General features: G+C 36.5%; 1 protein-coding gene across 4 annotated transcripts in view; it reads right to left on the bottom strand.

Moving 5' to 3' along the window:
- GRIK1 (glutamate ionotropic receptor kainate type subunit 1) overlaps positions 1-26,249 on the bottom strand; it is a 495,577-nt gene that overhangs the window by 46,003 nt on the left and 423,325 nt on the right. For 2 of the 4 annotated variants that reach the window (XM_049785753.1, XM_049785755.1), the window contains exons 8-12: positions 20,397-20,504; positions 17,993-18,037; positions 12,302-12,415; positions 6,391-6,594; positions 5,527-5,750 (exon numbers count right to left, since the gene is read on the bottom strand). In XM_049785753.1, the coding sequence (XP_049641710.1) occupies positions 5,527-5,750; positions 6,391-6,594; positions 12,302-12,415; positions 17,993-18,037; positions 20,397-20,504 (695 nt within the window). The remainder of the gene's footprint in view (positions 1-5,526; positions 5,751-6,390; positions 6,595-12,301; positions 12,416-17,992; positions 18,038-20,396; positions 20,505-26,249) is intronic. The other 2 variants (XM_049785754.1, XM_049785756.1) reach the window with 1 other exon arrangement.

Genomic DNA, 26,249 nt, shown 5'->3' with positions numbered 1-26,249 from the left:
TGTCTTCTCATCATATCTTAAGGGGACTGGGCTAACAGCTTCCGAATTTATCCCACAATCACCATTGCCGACTCATTACTGAAACTTCTACATAGCTGCAGGGCACACATAGGGCAGGATCTTGGGAAGCTTATGAATATAGTTTTAATTGACAATGCCATGCCAATACATTTTAATTACTGTTTCAACAATATAATTAAGTTTGGAATTTATACACTCTTCTAACCATGGTCGTTTGCTGAAATGAAGAAATGAACAGCAATATTAATGAACCCTCTAATTGAAACACTAGGCAGAGTCAAGATGCCATTACTTAACCAATATCGCTGTCACTTGTACAATAATTTTAAAATATTAATTGCAATAAATTAAGAGGCTTATGCCTTCCAAAGAAGGGTTTTGGAAAGCAACCGCAAAACCTGGCAACCACAAGTCCACTGGTATTTGGGCATTTTATTCCCTTTATCTGCCTGATCAATGACCTTCCCACTTTCTGCTGTGAAATGCAGGTTTTCAATTGATCTGGCTTCAGTAATTCATACTTTGCCATCATAAGTGAACAATCAATCCAATTCTCTCTGGCAAAAGGAAAGCTGTCTAAACCACAAGGTGATTTTACCTGCTCTGCAGAAATAACTTAAGTTCTTTCTCTCTGAGATACTGAGTGGATTGAGAAACGTGGGTGTCCTAAGGATACTCAGTGATGATATGATGCTGAGCTATAAGACATTGACTTTGAATGATGGACTGGATCATTGAGTTCCCTGGGAGTTGATATTTTAGCTTGATTTTTTGGGGTTTGTTTTTGGGTCAGACTTGGTGACTACTCCTAGTCTTGCACTCAGGAATTACTCCTAATAGTACTAAGGGGATTCTGTGGGGGTACATGAAATCTAATCTCAGTTTGCTGCATGTAAAGCAGGCACTTTATCCACTGTACCATTGCTCTGTTCCTAAACGTGAACATTTTAATGTCTCCTTAAAAATGGCCAGCTTGGGGCCAGAGAGATAGCATGGAGCTAAGGAGTCCCATCCAGGACAATTGGTGGTTCGAATCCTGGCACCTCCTATGGTCCCCTAAGCCTGCCAGGAGCGATTTCTGAGTGTCTCAAACTCAATTTACCTGGGGGCCACAGGAGACAAAGTCGGAGTGATCCTTGAGTGCAAAGTCAGTAGTAAGTCTTGAACATTGGGGGGTGTGACCCAAACAAATAAAACAAAACAAAAAAAGATTCCTCTAGGGCAGGGCCACAAAATGTTGTACGGAGGGTCGTTTGCGGCACTCGGGCCACAAGTTTGAGGCCCCTGCCTGAGCGCTACCGGGTGTGACCCAAAAACAAAAACAAAAACAAAAAATAAATGGCCAGCTTAAGCATCACAATGTGGTGATGAAAGTTCAAAATGCTCTCACCAACGATGTGCTAACTCCTATAGAGAAAGGTTCTGTAGAAAAGTAACAGAGGAAGCAACAAGTCATTTAGAATTTGTGTCATAGTAGATTGAGTCTGGAAAAGTGCAAAAGTTGAATTTGTGTTTATGCATGTATACACTGAGCAACTGGAAAGGAAGATACAAAATTATGTGTCTACTGGCTATTTTTAATTAATAAATTTTATGGTGGCTCAGAATGGATATTAGTCTTCATGGAGGTGAGAAGAAGTGGCATTCACTTTTTAAAAGGCTCTATTTGCTACTACACTTGATCTTAGCCAAAAGGCCGAGAAGAAATTAAAAGGCTCTATTTGAACCTGTAAAATAGGCAGGGATAGAATAAATACTCTGCAGATATGAGGCCCTGGGTTGTGACTTCAAAGAGAAAAACAAAAAAAGAGTGGAAGAAAAGATCTAATCTTCTACAAAACTATTGGGTTGCATTACAACCGTACAGTTATAGCCCTTTATTTTTGACCAGTTGCCAACTTAAATTTCTGTAGGTATCTAGTATAGTAATAATATCCAGAGACAATAGATATGAAGGCCAGGAAGACTAGTCCATGGTAGGAAGCTCTCCACAAACAACCAGGATTGTATTTTGGGTAGAGAAGGATCCACTATGACAATGATAGTTGAAACTGATCACACTGGACAAAAATGGGGTACTGAAAGGAGATAAAGTGATATACATGGTACCTACATTAACAATGGTGCAAAACTGTCAAAGAGAAAGAGAGAGATAAAAAGAGAGAGAATGTCTGTCTAGAAACAGGCAGAGGATAGGGTGGGAGAGAAATTGGGGACACTAGGAACAGGAAATGTGCAGGTGAAGGGTACTGTACATTCTTTGACTGAAATTCAATCATGAACAATTTTATTACATGGTTCTTAAATAAAATAATTAAAAATGAAAATAAAAAAATTATCTTTATAAGTGGTTTTCTTAAATTTTCTTAAATTGGATAATTCTCAGGGGGCCCAAAGGTCCCTTGTTAATATGTTAAAACAACACCTATTCCTAACTATCTCTTTGAGGGTACAGTGTTGACCACCCTGAAGTGCCACATATGCCCAGGGGTCTCCATAGCTATATCCAGCATTTCTAGTGGGGATGTGTGGGAGGAGAAGGGTGGGCAGCACTGGAAAATAAATTAAGGTCCTAATTTTTGTGCTATTTTTTCAACCTCAGAAATCTATTACAAACATACAAACACATACACAGAATCGCACACACACACACACACACTGTGTGTGTGTGTGTGTGTGTGTGTGTGTGTGTGTGTAAAATGATCAATTTTGGCTCTCAATCTAGGAGAGGCTGGAATGGACGAAGGGTGAAAGTGAATTGGCACAGTTTATTCAGGCTTTCATCTTGGGGAATCATATCCAGAGGCTTTCAAAAGTAGAGGTGAGAAAGAAAGCCTAAGTGCAGAAAAGTTGAATGTGGTTGGCGGGATGATTCCCAGGATAGTGCACCTGTGCACAGTGGGGAAGTTTTTCTCTGTATTTTCCTAGGTTCTTTGTTTTCCCACCATGCTGTTAGCATGTGATGTACTACTTCCGAAAACTCAGAGGGAGAAGACAGTGAGAATTGGGAGTCAGGAAGAGCATGGTAAATTAAAAAAAAATGTAGTTGTAGTGATTATACTGGGGGTGGAGGTTGGCTTGCTGCTTTCAGATTAGAAAGTGAATGAAGAAAGAAAATAAGAGACGCTGCATCAACAGGATCAGACAAAAAATCCATTGGTGGGGATGGTTATTGAATATTATACTCTTCTGACAGTAAAATAAATAAGGTTACTGAAAGGCACTTCATAAGTCAAGTGCAAAGGTCACTTTCCAAACATGTATTGCAAGAATTTCTAGATGCTCTTTAATATGTTTTTTCTCTCCCACTGGTTGTGACTGAGTCAGTATGGTGAATTACTACAACCTTGCTCCTGCGCATTGTCTTGCTTATTCTCTTCATGAACATTATTAGTAAAATACATGATAAAAAAATAAAAATTCAATTTTCTGTGTACTCTTTGCTGCTAGGGGTATCTGTTATCCCAACTACTGCATCTCAGAGCACAAGAATGGAAGAACAAGTCAACTTGACATGTTTTTAGATTGTTTATTAGAGGTATTATTTTATGTAATGTCCATTCTTGATCAATATTAATTTTACTTAGGATGCAATAGTGAGCAAAGCAATTTGAATTTATCTTTCAAATTGGGATGTGCACAGCAATGTCTTCTAGAATTAGTCAAAGTTTGGGTTTTTAACCTTGGTGCTATTTACGTTTTGTAGAAATTAGTTTTTGTTGTGTGTATGTGTTTGGTGAGGATTTTCCTGTGTTCTAGATGTTTAGCAGAGTTGCCACGTTTTACCCAAAAGCTTTTTCCTCAGTTGTGAAGATAAATGTATAGTTGTTCAAGTATGTCAAAGTTCTCTGGAGTACAAATTTCCCCTACTTAAGTACTACTGAGATGGAATATTAAAGAATCTTTAGAGATGACCCTATTAATATAGTTTTTTATGAGCCAATAAATATGGAAGAAAACTTTGGTCATTATTTTTAAGTAGTTTTATATTTTTTCATAATGTGAAGAATTATCTGGAATTTCATGGCAATGGTATCATTTATATGGTCTAAATATTTTTAGAGAATTTATTTCATATTGAACATATAAATATTTACATTTGAGAGCCTATATTGTTAATTTTTACTATGCTTGTCTGTGGATCTTTAAGACCTCTCAGCCTAGACTGTATTTCCAAGTTTTCTTTAAAATTATGCCAGGGAAAGAGTTACCTGGCATTAATCAAAACCAGACAATGGACAGTGACAAACAGCTAGCATGAAGAAATATTTCTCTTAGAAATCCCTGGAGGGAAAACAAAAATGGATTAGAGAAAATGTTCACTGAGCTTTTTTTATTTTGAGAGATGCAAAAGTTTGAAAAAAGTAGGGAACATATAAAAGTAATTTTAATATGACTTATCTAGGGATATCAAAGTTAACAGAAAGACAAAGTTTTCAATTCACCATAAAATATTGAGAAAATATGCTTAAAGTTATACAAATCTTTTGAACAACTGTATATAATAGAAATATTAAATAGGAATTACCTAACAAAATAATCAATATTGAGTCTTGAGTGGACACTGAAGGATTCCACTTCTCCAAACTCAGTATACAAGTCATCTTAGTTTTCACAGTTCTTTCTAAAAATTTTAACTCTGTATTATTAAAAAATAAATTATATTTTATTTTTTTAATTTTTGGGTCATATCCGGTGGCACTAAGGGGTTACTCCTGGCTCTGTGCTCAGAAATTACTCCTGACAGGCATAGGGGACCATATAAGATGCTGGGATTTGAATCACCAATCGTCCTGGATCAGCTGTATGCAAGGCAAAAGCCTTACGCTATGCTATGCTATCCTTCTGACTGCCTAAAAAATAAATTTTATAAAAATTTGAAAATAACCATTTCTTGGTATTATAAAATATTCTTTTATTCTAGCATTTTATTTGCAACAATAATACCAAGATTTCTTTTTAGTTTATTTTTATTTTTTTCATCATACTTTCAACTTGGTGTTTGGGAACAATCTTGGTAGCGCTTGGGGTAATTGTGAGAGTCAGGGGATCAAACCCAGGCCCCTTTCAAGTGAAGTATGAGTTCTGATCCACTCTGTCTCATAGCTAAATTTTTATTTCTGTTTTGCTTAAATGAATATTCCAGCATTATAATATTAACACCTTATTTACTCTTTCCATTAAAACATTTTAGATTTATTAGCTGAGTTGTTGATTATGTTGTAATATGGTTCAAATAAAAAGTGCAAATAATAAATGACATGCATAAAACTCTGATATAATTAAATTACTATGAAATTATATTATCTTTTGAAAGTATCTCTATAAACAATTTGAAACATTCATTTACTGAATGACTTCTATGTGGAGAACTTGGCAGAATATAACAATTGGCAAAACTGGAAGCATATATTAAAATTTTAAATCTGTGTTTATCTCTACAGCACCTAAGACAACTGGACCCAGACTTAGATTTATTGTGATTTCAGCATTTGTCAAACTTACCTTGCAATCACAAAGAGAACACAACTGACTCCAAAGCAAGCTAAGAGCACATACATCCAAATGTCAGGCGACAGGGGGTTGAGGAAGGAGAACACGCCTGGGTTGGTACCATTGGGCTTCCGGTAGAGAATACTGATGCCCAGGGTCATAAAGGGCTTAGAGAAGTCTATGACTTTTTCTCGAACATAGGTGATGGTAAGGGGAGCGACAGCCAGGTCAGCCCTCTGCAAATGCAAGTAAGCAAGTTTGAAATTGTGACCATAGATACCAACTTCCTACACATCATCTCATCTGAACTTTTATCTGTTTGACTCTCATTCCTTTTCTCAACTCCAGGTATTTTGCTTGCAAGAAGTTTCTGTGATGATTGACTCTGCTATACATATAAAAGCCTCTTTTATGCCAAGAAATTATACTTATTAGTAAAGAGGATCCAGGAAATATAAAATCCACATGCATTGTCTAGAACTAAATGGAAGAAAACAAAGTCTGAAGAAGGGTATAATTTACAAGGGTATCAGAACAAAGTCAAAACTGAATAATTTTAGTTGTCAGGAAGAGATTTTGCTTTGAGCAGAAAACTTTATCTAATTTAATTTCTTTATCTAATTTAAGAACCATTTGGTTTTATTTTTCAATATGAAGGATAAGCCCATAAATTTCTATTCTAAATTTTTATCTTTTCCTTTCCAAGTAAGTAAACCTCATTTCTTTGTTGTTTATTCCAACTTTAAAACTATGACTCAAAAATAGAAACATATTTTTCTGATTCTGACACAATAATTTTCTCTCTTTTCTTTTCTTTTACTACATATCAATATGTTTTTGCTTTTCCTCAGAGATAAAAGGCACAATTTTGCTTACATGATCTATAAGTTCCTTGACCATTCCATTCCACTCTCCTTTGTCATTCTGGGCTCCATATTTGCCATCTGGGACAAGTTTAACATCATAAATGAAACCCAGGATACTGGACAATTCCTTCAGTAGATCCAAACAGTATCCTTCAAACCTGTCATTTCCATATAGAGGCTTATCAGATTTCCTGTACATCACATAAGGCTCTTCCTAGGTAAAAACAAACCCAAATAACAATATCATGTTATAATGGAAGACAGAGTTTACTTATGAAAGCTCTTGCAACATCTAGAAGACATGAACTCTTTTGAAGATAATTTTTAGAGATTTTAGAATAACAAAGTCTATCACTCAACTTCCTACCTTTGCTAAACTATCTTCCTTACATCTTCTTCAAGTACTGAGTATTTCACTGAACACTGTCTCTCCTCCCTCTGCAGGAGAGGGTCTTCCTCCACTGTCGAGGTCGGGCTGAACTGCAGGGTGTGATAGAGACACAATCTACAGAGAATGATTCTCTCCCAGAATTTTTGTGTATCTGGACTTCATACTTCATTTGTATCACCCAGTTACCCTCCCTCATTTTATCTAAGAGCTATAGCAGCCTAGAAAAAGGCATCTAAACTGACAGGTATATCCTCTTGTTCTTCAAACTTTCTGTCTATTAAAGTACATCATTTCTGTTTTTCAATGTCCTAAGTACCTGTTCCTTTATTTCCTCTTTACTTATTTTGTGCAGCTGCATTCTTTAACCTTGTACACTCCCAGATCAGGGGAAACAGAGAAATATTTTTGTGTGCCAGCTAATGGCTCTAACAAGCAAAGCACAACATAGTTTGTTAAATAAATATTATGAAATCACAAATTTTAGCTAGTGTGACAACAACTGCTGCTTAGAAAGTTAAATTATTTCTGCATGGCAGGGAATGGGTTGGCAGATCACCAGAAAATTTCCACAAACCAGCAGTTGTACACGTATCACAGATTGAAGAATGGATCTCAAGAGCTAGTGGTTAGTTTTCTTCAGGAGAGTTTGCTCTGGAAAACATTTCTAAATGTTCTATCATTAGTACCATATTCTTTTTTCTTTTATTTATTTATTAATTTTTTTGTTCTTTTTTTGGAACATACCCAGTGGTGCTCAGGGGTTTTTGCTGGCCCTGCACTTAGAAATCACTTCTGATAGGCTCAGGGGACCATATGGAAGTCTGGGGATTGAACCCCAGTCTGTCATGTGCAAGGCAAGTACCCTACCATTTTGCTATCTTTCCAGTCACCCTTTTTCTTATATTTATACGCCATGATTACAAAGTTGCTCACGATTTAGTTTCAGTCATACAGTGCACCCTACACTTCACCCAAGAATATTTTCTTCAGTTGTCCTCTCTCCTGCCTGTCTCTGTAATAGTTAATTTTACTTCACTCTCTACACACACTCTCTCTTTCTTTTTTTTCTTATAGACAGTGTGGTTTGCACTATTGTTAATGAAAGGGTAGTACCATATTCTTTTTTATATATGTTTTATTTAAACACCTTAATTACATACATGATTGTGTTTGGGTTTCAGTCATGTAAAGAACACTACCCATCACCAGTGCAACGTTCCCATCACCAATGTCCCAAATCTCCCTCCACCCCACCCGACCTCCACCTGTACTATAGACAAGCTTTCCATTTCCCTCATACATTCTCATTATTAGGACAGTTCAAAATATAGTTATTTCTCTAACTAAACTTATTACTCTTTGTGGTGAGCTTCCTGAGGTGAGCTGTAACTTCCAGCTCTTTCTATTTTGTGTCTAAAAATTATTAATGCAAGAATGTCTTTCATTTTTCTTAAAACCCATAGATGAGTGAGAACATTCTGTGTTTTTCTCTCTCTTTCTGACTTATTTCACTCAGCATAATAGATTCCATGTACATCCATGTATAGGAAAATTTCATGACTTCATCTCTCCTGACAGCTGCATAATATTCCATTGTGAATATGTACCACAGTTTCTTTTGCCATTTGCCTGTTGAAGGGCATCTTGGTTGTTTCCAGTATCTTGCTATGGTAAATAGAGCTGCAATGAATATAGGTGTAAGGAAGGGGTTTTTGTATTGTATTTTTGTGTTCCTAGGGTATATTACTAGGAGTGGTATAGCTGGATCGTATGGGAGCTCGATTTCCAGTTTTTGGAGGAATCTCCATATCACTTTCCATAAAGTTTGAACTAAAGGGCATTCCCACCAGCAGTGAATAAGAGTTCCTTTCTCTCCACATCCCCACCAACACTGCTTGTTCTCATTCTTTGTGATGTGTGCCATTATCTGTGGTGTGAGGTGGTACCTCATAGTTGTTTTGATATGTATCTCCCTGATGCTTAGTGATGTGGAGCATTTTTTCATGTGTCTTTTGGCCATTTGTATTTCTTCTTTGTCAAAGTGTCTGTTCATTTTTTTCCCCATTTTTTGATGGGATTAGATGTTTTTTCTTGGAAAGTTCTGTCAGTGACTTGTATATTTTGGAGATTAGCCCCTTATCTGATGGGTATTGGGTGAATAGTTTCTCCCACAGAGTGGGTGCTCTTGTATCCTGGGCACTATTTCCTTTGAGGTGCAGAAGCTTCTCAGCTTAATATATTCCCATCTGTTAATCTCTGCTTTCACTTGCTTGGAGAGTGCAGTTTCCTCCTTGAATATGCCTGTATTCTCAATGTCCTGGAGTGTTTTGCATATGTGATGTTCTATATATCTTATGGTTTTAGGTCTGATATCAAGGTCTTTAATCCATTTGGGTTTTACTTTCATACATGATGCTAGCTGGAGATCTAAGTTCAATTTTTTGCAAGTGGCTATCCAGTTGTGCCAACACCACTTGTTGAAGAGGCTTTCTTTGCTCCATTTAGGATTTCTTGCTCCTTTATCAAACATTAGGTGATTCTATGTCTGAGGAACATTTTCTGACTATTCAAGCCTATTCCACTGATCTGAGGGCCTGTTCTTATTCCATTACCATGCTGTTTTGATAACTATTGCTTTGTAGTAAAGTTTAAAGATGGGGAAAATACTTCCTCCCATATTCTTTTTCCCAATGATTGCTTTAGCTATTCGAGGGTGTTTATTGTTCCAAATGAATTTCAAAAGTGTCTGATCCACTTCTTTGAAGAATGTCATGGGTATCTTTAGAGGGATCACATTAAATCTGTATAATGCCTTGGGGAGTATTGCCATTTTGATGATGTTAATCCTGCCAATCATTGAACAGGGTATGTGTTTCCATTTCCGCGTGTCCTCTCTTATTTCTTGGAGCAGAGTTTTATAGTTTTCTTTGTATAGGTCCTTCACATTTTTAGTCAAGTTGATTCCAAGATATTTGAGTTCGTGTGGCACTATTGTGAATGGGGTTGTTTTCTTAGTGTCCATTTCTTCCTTATTACTATTGGTGTATAGAAAGGCCATTGATTTTTGTGTGTTAATTTTGTAGCCTACCACCTTGCTATTTGAGTCAATTGTTTCTAGAAGCTTTAGTAGAGTCTTTAGGGTTTTCTAAGTAGAGTGTCATGTCATCTGCAAACAGTGAGAGTTTGACTTCTTCCTTTCCTATCTGGATTCTCTTGATATCTTTTTCTTGCCTAATCGCTATACTGAGTATTTCCAGTGCTATGTTGAATAGGAGTGGTGAGAGAGGACAGCCTTGTCTTGTGCCAGAATTTAGAGGGAAGGCTTTTAGTTTTTCTCCATTGAGGATAATATTTGCCACTGGCTTGTGGTAGATGGCCTTAACTATATTGAGAAAGCTTCCTTCCATTCCTATCTTGCTGAGAGTTTTGATTAAGAATGGGTTTTGGACCTTATCAAATGCTTTCTCTGCATCTATTGATATGATCATGTGGTTTTTATTTTTCTTGTTGTTGATGTTGTGTATTATGTTGATAGATTTACGGATGTTAAACCATCCTTGAATTCCTGGGATGAAACCTACTTGATCGTAGTGGAAGATCTTCTTGATGAGGCATTGAATCCTATTTGCCAGGATTTTGTTGAGGATCTTACCATCAGTATTCATCAGCCATATTGATCTGTAAGTTTCTTTTTTCGTAGCATTTCTGTCTGGTTTAGGTATCAAGGTGATGTTGGCTTCATAAAAGCTATTTGGAAGTGTTATCGTTTGTTCAAAAGAATTCATTAGTGAATCCATCTGGACCTGGGCTTTTTTTTTTGGGCAGACATTTTATTACCGTTTTAATTTCATCAATAGTGATGGGGGTGTTTAGATATGCTCCATTCTCTTTCTTCAACTGTGGAAGATTATAAGAGTCCAAAAATTTATCCATTTCTTTCAGGTTCTCATTTTTAGTGGCGTAGAGTTTCTCAAAGATGTTTCTGATTACCTTATGAATCTGCCATATCAGTAGTGATCTCTCCTTTTTCATTCCTAATATGAGTTATCAAGTTTCTCTCTCTCTTTCTCTGTTAGTTTTGCCAGTAGTCTTTCAACCTTGTTTATTTTTTTTTAAAGAACCAACTTCTGTTTTCGTTGATCTTTTGGGTTGCTTTTTGGGTTTCCACTTCGTTGATTTCTGCTCTCAGCTTTGTTATTTCCTTCTGTCTTCCTATTTTTGGTTCTTTTTGTTGAGCACTTTCTAGTTCTATTAGCTGTGTCATTAAGCTACTCAGGCAAGCTCCTTCTTCCTTCCTGATGTGAGCTTGCAAAGATATAAATTTTCCTCTCAATACTGATTTTGCTGTGTCCCATAAGTTCTGATAGTTTGTGTCTTTATTGTCATTTGTTTCCAGGAATCTTTTGATTTCCTCCTTGATTTCATCTCGGACCCACTTGTTATTTAGTATGAGGCTGTTTAATTTCTAGGTGTTAAAGTTTTTCTTCTGTGTCCCTTTGGAATTCACAAATAATTTCAGAGCCTTGTGGTCAGCGAAGGTAGTCTGCAAAATTTCTATCCTCTTGATATTATGGAGGCATGTTTTATGTGCCAGCATGTAGTCTATCCTGGAGAATGTCCCATGTACATTGGAAAAGAATGTGTATCCAGGTTTCTGGGGATGGAGTGTCATATATATATATATATATATATATATATATATATATATATATATATATATATATATATATATATATATATCCACTAGGCCTCTTTCTACCATTTCTCTTTTCAGGTCTAGTATATTCTTGTTGGGTTTCAGTCTGGTTGACCTATCCAGTGTTGACAAAGCCGTGTTGAGGGAGTGTGGACACCCTTTCCTTACATCCTCGTTTGTCCTGGAGGCTGGCAGCTGAGTACATACCCCATAAAAGCTACAGTATCAATAATAAAGCTTTGAATTGAAGGACAACTTTATTTGTTTGATGCTGTTATCCCTATAGTTACAAACCAGCTTAACAGAATGGACAGCTAGCAAGAGATTACTAGATCTTCTGCCATTGTATTAATGACATCATTGGAGATACAATAATTTTTTCTATTTTAATAATTTTTCTCTCACTTACCTGAAAACAAATATAATTGTTGTAAACTATGTCAATAATGTAATATATTTTCTTTAAATAAAGTAAAACAATTCTATGACCATAAAGGACAAAGTTTCTAGCATAATCTTTGAGAGGAAAGGGAATACATTTTTCTTACTTCTTTACCCTGCTTATTTGGTCCCTTATCATATTTTTTCCTTTATTTAAACCAACTAGAGAACCAGGGAAAACATAAGGATTGAGATAGAGAATGGGACAGAGCAGGGCTTAGGATGGATAGAAGCTAGGAAGACTTCAGAACTATATTAGATACCTTTCATTTAATCCATCCATAGGTCTATGCAATATGCTTTTATTATCCCTATTGTTGGAAAATAGTTGAAGAATTTTTGAAACTTTAGAAATGTGGCTAACATGCATTAAATTCTACAGATTCAACTTACCAGTATGGTGGTGACAATGAGAGTTCGGTTGGCCAGTGAGGCAGTGATATTGCTGGACCTGTCATTGTTGCCATCTGTCATGTTAAGTCCATTGTTGGAGTTCCAAATCCCAATCTACACAGAACACAGTACATCAGAGGCTGCTAGCTGTCATTAGAGTATTTAAACTAAAGAGAACCCCTTCTGCTAGTGGAACTTTCTGCTAGTAGAACTTATATTCTATTGATGTAAACATACACCACCAATATAGAATCATCAGTACCTTTATCAATTTTAAGAAAACAGATAGAGAGAGAAAGATAGATAATGAAGAGACCAGACATGCAAAATGGAAAGAAAAATCATGCACAGAATGTAAAAAAAAATTCTAGGTATAACTTTGAGGAACCAATGATAGGTGGTGGTTTAAAGGACTTTTCCATACCTCTATTCTGGACTTCTTCTGACATTCTTCTGTTAATCTATCTGATCTCTAACCCAGAATGTGCCTCAGGACTTCAATGGGGAAATTCTCTTTTATGGATATTTCTATCATAAATTTAACCTTAGAATTTTGCAGTCATTGAAAACTCACCCTTTTAAAATCTGGGGCCAGAGTGATAGTATAGTGGTTGAGTGCTTGCTTTGCATGTGACCTGCTTAAGTTTGTTCTCTGGCACCTTATATAGACCCTGAGCACAGAGCCAGGAGTATAGTACTAAAAGCTGGATTAAAATAAAACATAGTGACTCACACTTTTTCTTGTCAGTGCAAATTTAATGATTTGTTTAGCTTCTGTAGAAATCATGGAAACCAAATTCAGGGAATTGAGCATTTGGAAACCTTCTGTTGGCATTTATTGGCTAGCAGGGTGTTACAAGATCTACTTCTGAGCCAGGTCCACTTGAAAAGATTCTAATCTTGAGATTTGGTTCCCTAAGTATGAAGTACTTCATAGGGCTATTGAGAATCCCATATTATAAACAAGGAACTATATACAAAAGTTGACAGATATTGAGGGCTGCAGAAATGTACACCTTGGGCATCAACATAATGAAACTGCTCAGTAATTTCTTCAAAGTTGCTGAGTTGTGAAAGGTCATCCATCCATAAAATCGCGTATTTTTTAAATTTAGAATTTGATAAGGAAAGGAGCTGACGCTGATCAAGACACTATAAAGATGGAGCAATTAAAGAACACTAACACTTGCCAGATACTGAGATGAATGGACTACATTAATGTTTGATCTTAAATGTATTCCACCCAGTGGAAGGGTAAAATCTAAATAAGCATTACAAAAAGACTTTACCCTAAATCCTAGATTTGCAATTTAACAGTGGTATAAACTTGGCCACGTTAATTAACTCTTCTCTTCCTCAATTTTCTTGACTAGCAAAATGAAGATAGTAGGATTTTTTTTTTCTGATGATTAAATAGTATGTTACCTGAATATCAGGACTCTCCATTTCTGTTTCTTTACTTTGATTTACCACTGAAATGCAGCAGCTGAAAATTCATTTAGCTGGATAAATGTACTTTTTTTTGGAAAGGTAAATTCTTTGAGGCAGTTGCAAGGATTATCACACTCACACAGTAGTGTGAATGATTTCAATTTCACAGTTTTATTTCTATACTTGATTAGAGTTGGTCGATTAGTAAAATAAGGAATTAGGTCTTAGGAAATGGAAGGGAGGTGGGGTCATATTTTTTCACTGCAAGTATCTTGAACTTTAATTTATAAGATAGACACTATATATAAAAATGGCAATGAGACAGCACATTTCTATCTTCCCATTGCCAAGAATGGTGGCTCCCACTGAAAATGCACACAATGTATGTATGTTAGTTGAGAACCTTCTCTTAACATTGGTTTGTTTTAAACAAAGAAAAAAAAAGAGAAACTGTTTTTTCTTCTTTCTCTTCTAATCTTCCAACCCTTCTCCTACCATTATTTTAGGTAGGATTCTTGTGGGTTTTTTTTTTTATCTTTATCTATTTTTTCACCCTTTAAAGATATAACTCAAACAATATATTTCCATCCAAAGTTATGCTTTAGGCTGTAATCTTTGCTTTCTAACTTTAAAGATATGGCATAAATTGGGATGTGGTTGTACTTGGAATTAAATCTCTAAGCAGGCACTGGGGAGAATAGAATTTAATTTTTAATAATATTTAAAGGTGAAGAAAATAAAAGTAGTTAATTTGTTATGTAATGGAATGTGTTTTATTTCTTGTTTTTATTAATGTCAAGTGTGTGGTTAATGGAATTAAATTAATTGTTGGAAACAGCAATTAATTAGTTAAAAAGTCTCAGAACAGGGCCCGGAGAGATAGCACAGCAGCGTTTGCCTTGCAAGCAGCTGATCCAGGACCAAAGGTGGTTAGTTCGAATCCCAGTGTCCCATATGGTCCCCCGTGCCAGGAGCTATTTCTGAGCAGACAGCCAGAGTAACCCCTGAGCACCACCGGCTGTGGCCCCCCCCCCAAAAAAAGTCTCAGAACATTGTTAGATTTTAAAATATAAAATAAATGATAAACACAACTTGATACCTTTTCCCTTCCTCTGCCCTCTCTTCCTCCCTCCTTCCCTTCCTTCTTTCCATCTTTTCTTCCTTATTCACTCCTTCCCAATCTTTCCTTCTCCCATTCCTCCACCCCTCCCATTTTCTCTTCCTTCCTCTTATCTTCCTTCATCCCTCCCATCTTTATTTCATTCTCCCCTTCTTCCCTCCCACCCATTTTCTTCATTCCTTCCTTCTATCCTCCCTTGTTCCTTTGTTCCTTCATTCCTTCCTTCCTCCTCCTGCCTTCTACCTTCTTCATTTCACATCCTTACTTTTCATTCCTTACTTTTCCTTCCTGTGTGAAAAACAGAGTGAAAGAGTGAGTGAAATATAGAGGTAGAGAGAGAGAGAGAAGAGAGAACATGCATTAAAATGTCTAGGAGCTTTGCTGAAGCCATGGTAAACTAATTTCATTCAATTCATGTTGAAGTGAATGAACATCACTTGATGGATGAATGTCTCTTTCTGGAGAAACAAGATCTATGATTTATGTACTGCTGGGGGAGAATACTCTTAACCAAATGACTAGACATTTAGCATTGGAATCTCATTCTCTAACCATAGAGGAACATCTTCAGGAAGCAAAACCTGAAGTTTCAGACTGTCTAGCAAAAGCAAATGGCAGCAAATTACCAGTGAGAAGTGGCAGAGGAAAAAAACAATTACTTGTGTGGAAGAACACCCAAAATCTATATTGTCTGGTCTGCCCTTTTTTCACTTTGTAAAGGTATATGCGTGAGAAAACCATGTATTATCTCAGACAATGGAGGAAACATTAGAAAATAAACACCCAGATGACAGGAAGCAAACATTTGTTTTTCAAATGATGCAGCAAAAAGGTATCCAGAGAGTGAAAAGCATTTATCTTCCAAACCTTGAGAGGGATTCACAAAAGTCTCAAATCCAAAATTACTGAATTAAATACTAAGTGGCTAGAGCAGGGAAAGGTATATTCTTTCTGTTTTCTGCATCCTGCTCTTTGGGGCACAGGTTTTAGTGATGAGCTTTGTAGAGCTTTGTAGAGATCCCTACTTCTTTGGGAAGAATTTTGGGCAGAACTTTATTGTTCTGAAAAAAAAAAAACAGAAGAGAACATTTTTTAAAGCCCCTCCCAGAGCTTTTGAAATTTGAATTTAATGGGCCACACCCATTGGTGTTCCAGTGCAATTCCTGGTTCTGTGCTCTAGTGATCTCTGGCAGTGCTTGAGGGAACATATATGGTCCTGAGGATTAAATCAGGACTTGTCACATGCAAAGCAAGCACCTTAATCTTTGTATTATCACTCTGATCCTTGCAACTTATTTCCCTTTTAATCAATTTAAATATGGAGTCGTGATAGAAAAAGTACAGTATGTCTTTAGTGATTGATTAAAATATGCATGTGCATGGAAATGTAAAAATCTACTATGCCTTCAAGTTTAAGGAGTTACATAAATTTTATGGCTTTAGATTGCTTGAATCTAAACCACTAAAAATGTTATAATATACTACAATCTGGGAACTTGAGGGACAAAGTAATTGAACATGGGTTCGGTTTTATTTTTCTTAATGTTCTTTGACTGTAAATTCAAAATTAAGGTGTCAGCAGGGGGATTTCTTCTGAGAACTCTGTTTTTGGGTGATTGTCCTTTCACTGTAACTTTACCTCTTTCTTTGCATCATTGTTCACATAATTAAAAATAAATTTAAAAAATTAAGAAAAAGTCCTAATTAAAAGAAGCATCTGGGTTATTGTTAATTGTTATTTGTTATTATTGTTAATTGTTAAAAAGCAGTGAAGCACACACACATAAACACACACACACACACACACACACACAAACACACACCAGTACACCACAGTACACATTACTTGAGCTGATTGGGCCAGCAAGAAGGAAGAGATAGAGAGGCATAGAGAAAGCAGCAAAGTCAAGAAGTTGCCTCCCTTGGAAGTGTTGGTGGTGGAACAATTTAATTTAATGCAGTTTAATGACAAATATAGGACAACCCCCACCCTGTGTATAATTCAGAGTTTGGATTCTTTGCTCCAGGATGTTTGGTTTACATTAACTCAGCATTGCATAAAGTGCCTGAAGTCTCAAGCTGGATTAGTGCAATAAGCTCTTTTTGGGGGGAGGTGCAGGCTAGTTTTCTCTATTTACTAGCAGAAAGGAAAAGGAGATTGCCTTCTCTGTGCCTTTACTAACCACATTCACTGAAGATTAAAACAAAGTTATTAAACTTGCTCTTTCTTTTTTTTTAATTTAAAGGATTTATTGTTTGAGCTCACCTACTGGGCATTACCAGGAGGGAGACAGATGATTCAAAAGATAAACGGCAACAGGACAAAACTGTTCCAATTGGGTAATTTGAAGTAGTTTAAGGTTCACCCCTCAGTCAAGGGATAGTTTAGAAAGCCGTTTTTGTAAGAGTGAGCGAAACAATCTGTTTCTATCTCCTTGGAATGTTTTCTTGATCCAACTGTTTCTAATGTCCAATATTTGCTTATACAATACAGTGATGAATGTTCACTGATGACAGGATGCTATATACAATAAGCTATGGAACAGTGACTTCTATTATTTGCAAGATAGTATCATTAAAAGTGTTTGTTCTCTAAAAGCTATGGTTCCAAAGGAAATTGTGAAACAATAGACAATGACAAAGATACCATGCAACACACACACAAAGAACAAGACAGAGAGACAGTAGAAAAGGGACTTGATGAAATGGGTTCCAACTTTGCCAAGTGACAATGAAGAAGCTTGATCTATAGTTTCTAGCCTGAGCCTTTCTGACTAGTTTGGTGGATCAAGTCTATGGGGGGTTTTATACCCCTTTTGGGAAAAAGCGACTTCAGAAGGAATGGAAATAGGTCTTTTTCTGTTGTGGTCACTTGTTTCCAGTCCTTGCCGACTAATCCTACCTGTGAGATACAAAATAATCTCTGGAAAATACTTAATCCATTATTCTCAAATTTATTACATACCTATTTTCTAGTTCATGAGAATGTGATTGAGAGACAGCTTATTCCATCACTCCTATTATCCACTGACTTGCCTCACTACACTGCAATTGTGGCCAATCTGAAAGGATGAAGACTTTCACTTTGCCGTTTCCCACCCCACTCCCAAATATCCTGCAGTTTTTGTCAGAGTACAAACCTTCTTCCACACTTTATGTAAGTGTTTAGACACTTCTCCAGCAGCCTTGGTTTTCAGAAAGAAAAATAAAAATAAGCACTTAATTAAAAAGAGCATGGTATCCAATCGGTCTCAAGGGATGTGTGTGGTCAATGTTAAGCATGCCCTAGATATTGTTTATACTCTTAATTTTTAACACATCAGAAAGCCTGAGAACAGATAGATGAGCTTCAAACTTGGAACTCACAGAAGTAACTTCTGCCTTGTGATTTTTCTTTTCTCCTTCATGCATCCAAACAAACAAACAAAAATAACTTCAAGTTCTTTTGTGCATGCACAGTGATGCTGTGCAGTAAAAGAATCTTCGTAGATCTGATTAAAACATTTATAATCCAAATCTTTCTCTCTCTCCTCACGCGCGCATGCGCGCACACACACACATGCACACACACACACACACACACACACATACACAGTAGTTTAGCACACATTATTCCTAAAAAAGTAAAAAAGATAAAGAAAGCATGCTTCTGATCATTTATTTGATTATGGACTTCCAGGCAGTGGTAACTTGAGTAAAAGTAAGCTTTTTCCCCCTACCCTACCAATTGTCCCTGTGGACTCTAATGGGGTGACAGAAAAATATTGGACATTTCCCTCCCTTGCCTTCTGAATGAGATGGGTTGATTTTTCCCACTGCCTGAAGGCTCCAACAGCCTTCTCAGGAATTGAGCCCAAGTCACCTGAAGAAAGAAAAAAATTTATTGCCAACAATGAAGAGATAAAACACAGATTGAAAAAATGCTCTGGTCTAACTTGATTTTGCCTTTGATGGAAAAACACCCACAGAGTGCATAATATTACAGTGTACAAATAGCTGCAAAAGGATAACAATAGCTCCAACTACTTCATCATCCATAACAGCTTTTTCTTGTCTTTCAGTGCTATACTTTGAGAGAAGTGGAGGAGAGGGGAGACCGGCAGAGAGCAGCAGGTATTTTCTTGCTTAAAGAACACAGTGACTTTTGGTTATAAAATTATAACATATATTCCTTTTATTATTCTCAACCAACTCATTCCATCATGGAAGATGTGGCATCCTCTGTTATCACATATTCAGCTATTGGATGAGCCATTCAGAGTGAAGACCAGGAGGAGGAGGGTAAGAAAGAAGTGGTAGGATGAGACCCATGGAAAGTAAATTTCTCGAATTACAGACTATTTTCTCAAACATTTTGACATCAGTGGTCACCTTCTAATGCATTTTTTCCTAGTTAACTGTGTTTCTTTTAATTAGATTAATGGTAGATGAGAAGAAAACATAGTTAGAACCTAAAAACAAAAACCAAAAAAGAATATCTCAATTAAAAAAGGCAATCATACAGAAATGAAACCCTTATTTCATTTTAAAGATCAACCTCGTGACTTCAATTACAGTAACTGTCCCCACAGCTGCTTTTTCATTTGAAGTGCACCTTGTAGTCCACTGTGTTGAACATGTTAGAGTATACAATGTTTATGTTCAGCAATTGTTTTAGGGTTTTCAAATTTTTTTTTCTTTTAGGTTCTATGGGACAAAATATTAAATCTACATGAGCATTAATTAAGACCATGAATGTATAGTTATGGATACAATAAAGGGGAAATGAGCCATGATATTTTAATTTTAATTATTAATGTTAGTATTATGTGAATGCATTTTCATTCTTTTTAATTGTTACAGAATGAGACTTTAAGACTCCTGAAAGAGAACCAAATGTTAACATAATATGGGAAACTGATTTCCTCTTGAAATTATTTTATTTTATTTTATTTTGTGGTTTTTGGGTCACACCCGGCAGTGCTCAGGGGTTATTCCTGGCTCCAGGCTCAGAAATTGCTCCTGGCAGGCACAGGGGACCATATAGGACGCCGGGATTCGAACCGATGACCTCCTGCATGAAAGGCAAACGCCTTACCTCCATGCTATCTCTCCGGCCCCTTGAAATTATTTTTATAAAGTTGGTTCGTTCTCATAAGTCTTCTCTTTGCTTCTTTATTTTGTCCTTCTATCCCCAACATCAAAATGGGGCATAATTAAGATGAGAAGAAAGCATAGTTTTCTTAGTAACCTTTGGATACCATTCTAAAGACAAATGGTTGACTATACTGGATTCTCTAAGTCTGAATAAAGTTGCTGAAAGACTGAGACATGGGTTAATAATATCTATCCATAGAATTACAAAGGGCAATATACTTATTATATAAACCAAGCAAGGTTTATATACAATACAAAACATCAGTATCTGCAGTCAGAAAAAGAAATTTAGGGAAATGACTCTTAAAGGACCATGTTCAGAGTGCCATTCCTTACTTGGCCATGCAATTAAAGTACTTGAGCAGTGCTTTTTAATTTTACCTTTTAATTTAGTAATGAGGAGATTACCTTTTCAGTTCCTTCCTCTTTGAGACTAATAATGTCTAGATCAAAATCTTTCCTCAAGCCATCGGTTTTATTGAAAGTGATACGCCCAGTCAAGCCATCCCATCGGGCCTATGGATAAAAGGAAGCAAACAGTGTGTGGCATTAGTGTGGAAGACTCATCATAATGCTAACACCATCAAACCCATAATCTCAAATCCATCACTGTATGCAATTATTCACTTCCATCATGGTGTTATAACCATTACAGTGGTTCAGTAACCCCAGAGCTGAACACTTCATTGTTTTATTAGCACTTATTTATTTTGTTAGTGCGAGCCTTTCAGCCTGAGTCACATCTGTAATAGTGGCAATAGAAATGAATAGTATGGGAAGAAAACAGGCAAAGTAGTCTGCACATGAATTAAACAAAGTCTTGGAAGTCCCAATATGCTATTTTCCAAGGTCAATTCAAGTTTTTCTCCAAGAGAAAAAAAATCTCATTTCTGTCTTCTATGTCAAAGAATCACCCAATAATGCTACTCAGTTTTGATGGTATATTTGATTTAGGCTTTACAGTGCCATACGGCCAAGATGTGAATTTCCTGTGACTTCTTATATGGTATGTCATTGTACCTTTGGTGCTTTTACACAACGGAATCACTGCTTTAGAGACTAGGAGCTGAGTCAAATTTAGAATGACTGGGCAAAGCATACAAAGGGTCTTCTGCTGGACTTTTAGGAAGAGTCCACACCTTGTCTCTTCCTGAATCAAGGTCCTTCAGCTTTCCTATTCCAATATCAACCTCTGTGGTTGCAGTCAGAGTACTATGCTTTCTGCTTTTTCTGTGTAATCTCCCTTACTTTCTTCTTAAAAGGATACTTGGGATTGCATTTAGGGCCTGAGAAGATGATCCAGGGTAATCTCCTTAGTAGTTCATCCTTGAACAGTTGGTTGCTACAGTTCAAAAGTGCTTGGGGGTCCCCAGTAGGAATCATAGGATGCCAGGGATAAATTTCAGTGTTTCACATATGGCAGGCATATGCTCCACTACTTGAATCATATTCTCTGCTCCTTGTACATCCTTTTAAGCCTTATAAATTTACAAAGACATTTACAAACCGCATAGATTAGGATGTAGATCTCTTAAGAGGGACCACTATAACCCAAGCGATATCATTTTCAAGATTAAGATTCACAGATCACTGCCCTATGCAGAACACACATTGATTAACTGTAATGGTCCAAAAGGCTTTGAGTGTCAATCTTTTCTTTGGGGGTGGGGTGGGGTTATCCTATGAGTCTTAAGGAATCTGGGTACCTCTGTGTGAAGCTCTGATGATGAGGAAGGCAGTTCCGTGCAAGAAAATGAGAATATATCTGTTGAGTGAATTTACTTTTTGGCCAGGAGGTATAGAAATTCAGTAGAAAATTGTCAAGTTATCATATAAATGAGTTTGAATCCATAAAGTATAGTATAATATCAGGTTGATTAACCTGAAACTAGGTTCTCTTGGGTTGGATCTTTGTAAGTTGTGTGTGTGTGTGTGTGTGTGTGTGTGTGTGTGTGTGCGCGTGTGAGAGAGAGAGAGAAAATTAGATAGAGAAATGAGATTATTTAAATGATATACAATTGAGTTTTTTAATTTTTGTTTATATTTTGGGTTATACCTAGCAGTATTTTGGGCTTACTTCTAGCTTTACACTCAGAAATCACTCCTGATAGTCTTTGGGGACCATATGGGTGCCATCAATACATGCTCCCTCATGTACAGTTTAACACATTGGCAGCAGCATAAAAGACACAAACATTTTAACAATGATTATTTTAACTATATTTTATTTTTTCCTTCCATATTAAAACTTTGAAAATTTTACTTTATTCCTTCAAATGTCCAGGACTCACATTCCATAATTTGTACTGATATCCTTCATTTTCAATAAACAAATAAGCATTAGAGTCAAGGTTTCAAAATATACTTTTCACACTCAATTTCCACCGGTGCATAGAGTATGTAAGGGATTCATGTCCCCTCCTAATGGGTTTTAAACCAGACTTTGATTTTAAACTTGTAATGGTTGATTATAAATGAAGTTGACTGTATCATGGGTTGCTCAGACATCTGGTGAAACATGATCTCTGTGTTTGTTTGCAAAGGTGTTTCTTTTTGAACTAATAGACTAAATAAAGTATGTGTTTAGGAATTATTCAATCTATGAGGTGCTGCGGACCCTTTAACCTAATGAGATAAAAATTCCCTAAGCATAACCTTAGCGAGTTCATTTTCCCACTGAGAGTCAAGCAGGAGCATGAAGAGGCGAATATGAAATATGAATTATGAAATATGAAATAAAGGAGACCACACAGAATGCATGGGGACTTGCGTCTAGAAAGACGAAGACAAATTTATTTTTTGAGCTCGGTAACTTTTAAGGGTTGAGCTCTGGAATGTGGGGTGTAATTTTGGAGAACAAAGAAAGTGGGAGATGGTCAGGGAAAACAGAATGAAAGGCCATGGCTAAAATCTGCATATTAAAGAACCGATACTGAAGGTGAAAATAAGTTTTGTTGTGGGTTAGCTTTGTTTTGGGTAAGCAGGAGAAACCAGGTAATTTTCAGGGAAGTGGGAAGAGAGAGAAATGTTTTAGAGTTTTGGGGAAAACTGAAAATTGCTTTACTATGAGCTAAGTTTTGGGAAAAAACATGATCTTGGCACCAACGTAGCAGAGATCACAAAGAACTGGTTAGTGGGGAGAGACTTTTGGCGGGATTTGTACTGTGCTTCATTTTTTTTTTTTTGGGCCACACCCCTTAGATGCTCAGGGGTTACTCCTGGCTACGTGCTCAGAAATTGCCCCTGGCTTGGGGGGACCACATGGGACGCCGGGGGATCGAACCGTGGTCCTTTCCTTGGCTAGCGCTTGCAAGGCAGACACCTTACCTGTAGCGCCACCTCTCCGGCCCCTTGTACTGTGCTTCTTTGTTAGAATGAAATATAGAGGCCTGATTTCTTTTTTTTTTTTTTTTATTTAAAAACCTTGATTACATACATGATTGTGTTTGGGTTTCAGTCATAAAAGGAACACCGCCCATCACCAGTGCAACATTCCCATCACCCAAGTCCCAAATCTCCCTCCTCCCCCCCCAACCCCCGCCTGTACCCTAAACAGGCTCTACATTTCCCTCATACATTCTCAATATTAGGACAGTTCAAAATGTAGTTATTTCTCTAACTAAACTCATCACTCTTTGTGGTGAGCTTCCTGAGGTGAGCTGGAACTTCCAGCTCTTTTCTCTTTTGTGTCTGAAAATTATTATTACAAGGGTGTCTTTCATTTTTCTTAAAACCCATAGATGAGTGAGACCATTCTGCGTTTTTCTCTCTCTCTCTGACTTATTTCACTCAGCATAATAGATTCCATGTACATCCATGTATAGGAAAATTTCATGACTTCATCTCTCCTGACAGCTGCATAATATTCCATTGTGTATATGTACCACAGTTTCTTTAGCCATTCGTCTGTTGAAGGGCATCTTGGTTGTTTCCAGAGTCTTGCTATGGTAAATAGAGCTGCAATGAATATAGGTGTAAGGAAGGGGTTTTTGTATTGTATTTTTGTGTTCCTAGGGTATATTCCTAGGAGTGGTATAGCTGGATCGTATGGGAGCTCGATTTCCAGTTTTTGGAGGAATCTCCATATCGCTTTCCATAAAGGTTGAACTAGACAGCATAAACAGTGTTGGCGGGGATGTGGAGAGAAAGGAACTCTTATCCAGAGGCCTGATTTCTAATAATGGTCAAAAATAAAGAGAGAGATAGTTATAGCCACGTTTTAAAATTATGGCCAAACAATCCACGCAAAGGCTCAACTGATTTGACTGCTCTAAGCGGGCCTTTTTGGCAAATAATTCTTTTTCAGGAGTGCAACACTTCTGATGTGTGTGCCCTTCCTGAGTGGGGTGTAACAATGAGGGTTGGAATAGAATGAAGAGAAAACGAAGGAAAAATTGACTTTTTCTGACTGAGTTCTGACCCAGTCTTCTCTTACCCTCCAACTAAATCTTTAATCATGAATATCCTTGATTCTCAAACTTTTAAACTTAGACTAGTCTAAGCTGTCTAGTCAATTTGGTTAGGCATGACCAATAATGGGATTTATTGCAAGAATCTTTTAATCCTAATTAAATAAGTAATTAATGAACTAAATTAAATAATGAACTAATTAAATAATAAATCACAATGTATATCTATCCCATATTATTTTTATACCCATATGTATATGAAATAAAATATGTGTGTATATATTTATATACTAATTCTTTTCCTCTGGAAAACCTTTCTGAAATAATCAATCATTCCAGAATTTCCCACAGTATTCCCCTATGCCTCCCCTGGAAATAGGAAACAGGATTAGATTATCTGGTCTCTGTATGTCTGTTCATCACATCATCCATCCTTTGCTGAGCTCACCAAACTCCTAATTATCTTTTAAAGTCACTTTTCTATGTGTATTTTTTTAAATATAAAGTTAGATTTTTATCTCTAAAACATGACATTTCTTGTTTGTACCACTCTAATCATTATTGCTTTATGATTAATCTTGTGTTAATTATTCACCTATATTTGTTAATAATCTTACATGGAATACCTTTTCAATTTGGGGATGCTTATATCTTATCATCAAATGGCTGGGAAGCTTAACATCAAAACTGTGGTTTTGTGGAACTGGAGATATTATTTAGCTAGTAAGACACTTGCCTTGCATATGGGCAAATCAAGCATGATTATTGGCATCCATGTATGATCTTTGAAGCCTTGATAAGAATAATTTCTAAGTCTAAAGCCAAGAATAAGCCTGTGTACTGCCAGGTGTGGCCCATAAGAAAAACATAATAAAATATCAAACCAATTTATATACTTTGACATATATAAAAAAATCTGAAACCTGTGCTGTCAGGAATTTAGTTAAAAAAGGAAGTCACGTGCACTTCTGGTGGGAATGTTGTCTGCTCAGCCCCTGTAGAAAACAATATGGGATGTCCTTAAAATAAAAAAAAAATAAAAAAAATAAAGCTTCCTTATAGTCCAATGATGCCAGTGCTTTGTATCTATCCCCAAGACACAGAAATACTCCATGCAGAATCATATTCACTGTAGCATGCAGTACATTAGCCAGGATAGGGAAATAGGTCAGGTACTCAACAACAGAAAAGTGAATGAATAAATTGTATATATACACTAGGGAATACTCAGCTGCTTCAAGAATGATAAAAACATGCACTTTGCTGCAACTTTAATAGAGCTGAAGGATAACATGTTAAGTAAAGTAAGTTGGAAAGATACAAATACCAGCTAAACACATTAATATATCTTTATTAATAATTTTTATTTTGACCAAAGTGGATTACAAATCATTCACGTAATATTTTAGGTACATAGTGACATTAAATCAGGGGCATTTCCACCACCAATGTTGTCCTTCCTCCACCTCTGTTTCCAGCATGCATCCCATATCTATCCTCCTTTGCACCCCAGGCTGCAATATAAGTGGTCCCCTCTGTTTCTAGCTTGTTGTAGATTGGGTATCGAATCTGTTGTAGTTGGCTTTGGATTTGGTGTTTAAGTTTGATCATTTTTTATTTCTACTCAATGTTCATATGACTGTTTGGTCTTGTTGCCCTTCATTATTTCCCCCTCAATTTGTGAGGCAGAACAAGATGGCTCAAGTTACGTGGTTCTGTTTGAAGGTAAGAAAAAAAAGAAAAAGAGAAAGGGGACAAACATTCAAACAAGCAAAAAAATGGGAGAAGTTCTTCTAGAGATTATAAAAATCAGTTTAAGAAAAGAAAGGAAAAAAGGAAGGAAAACATAAAA

This window comes from Suncus etruscus, chromosome 13, assembly GCF_024139225.1.
Source record: "Suncus etruscus isolate mSunEtr1 chromosome 13, mSunEtr1.pri.cur, whole genome shotgun sequence".
NCBI lineage: Eukaryota > Metazoa > Chordata > Mammalia > Eulipotyphla > Soricidae > Suncus > Suncus etruscus.
This window is presented reverse-complemented; position numbering and strand designations above follow the sequence as displayed.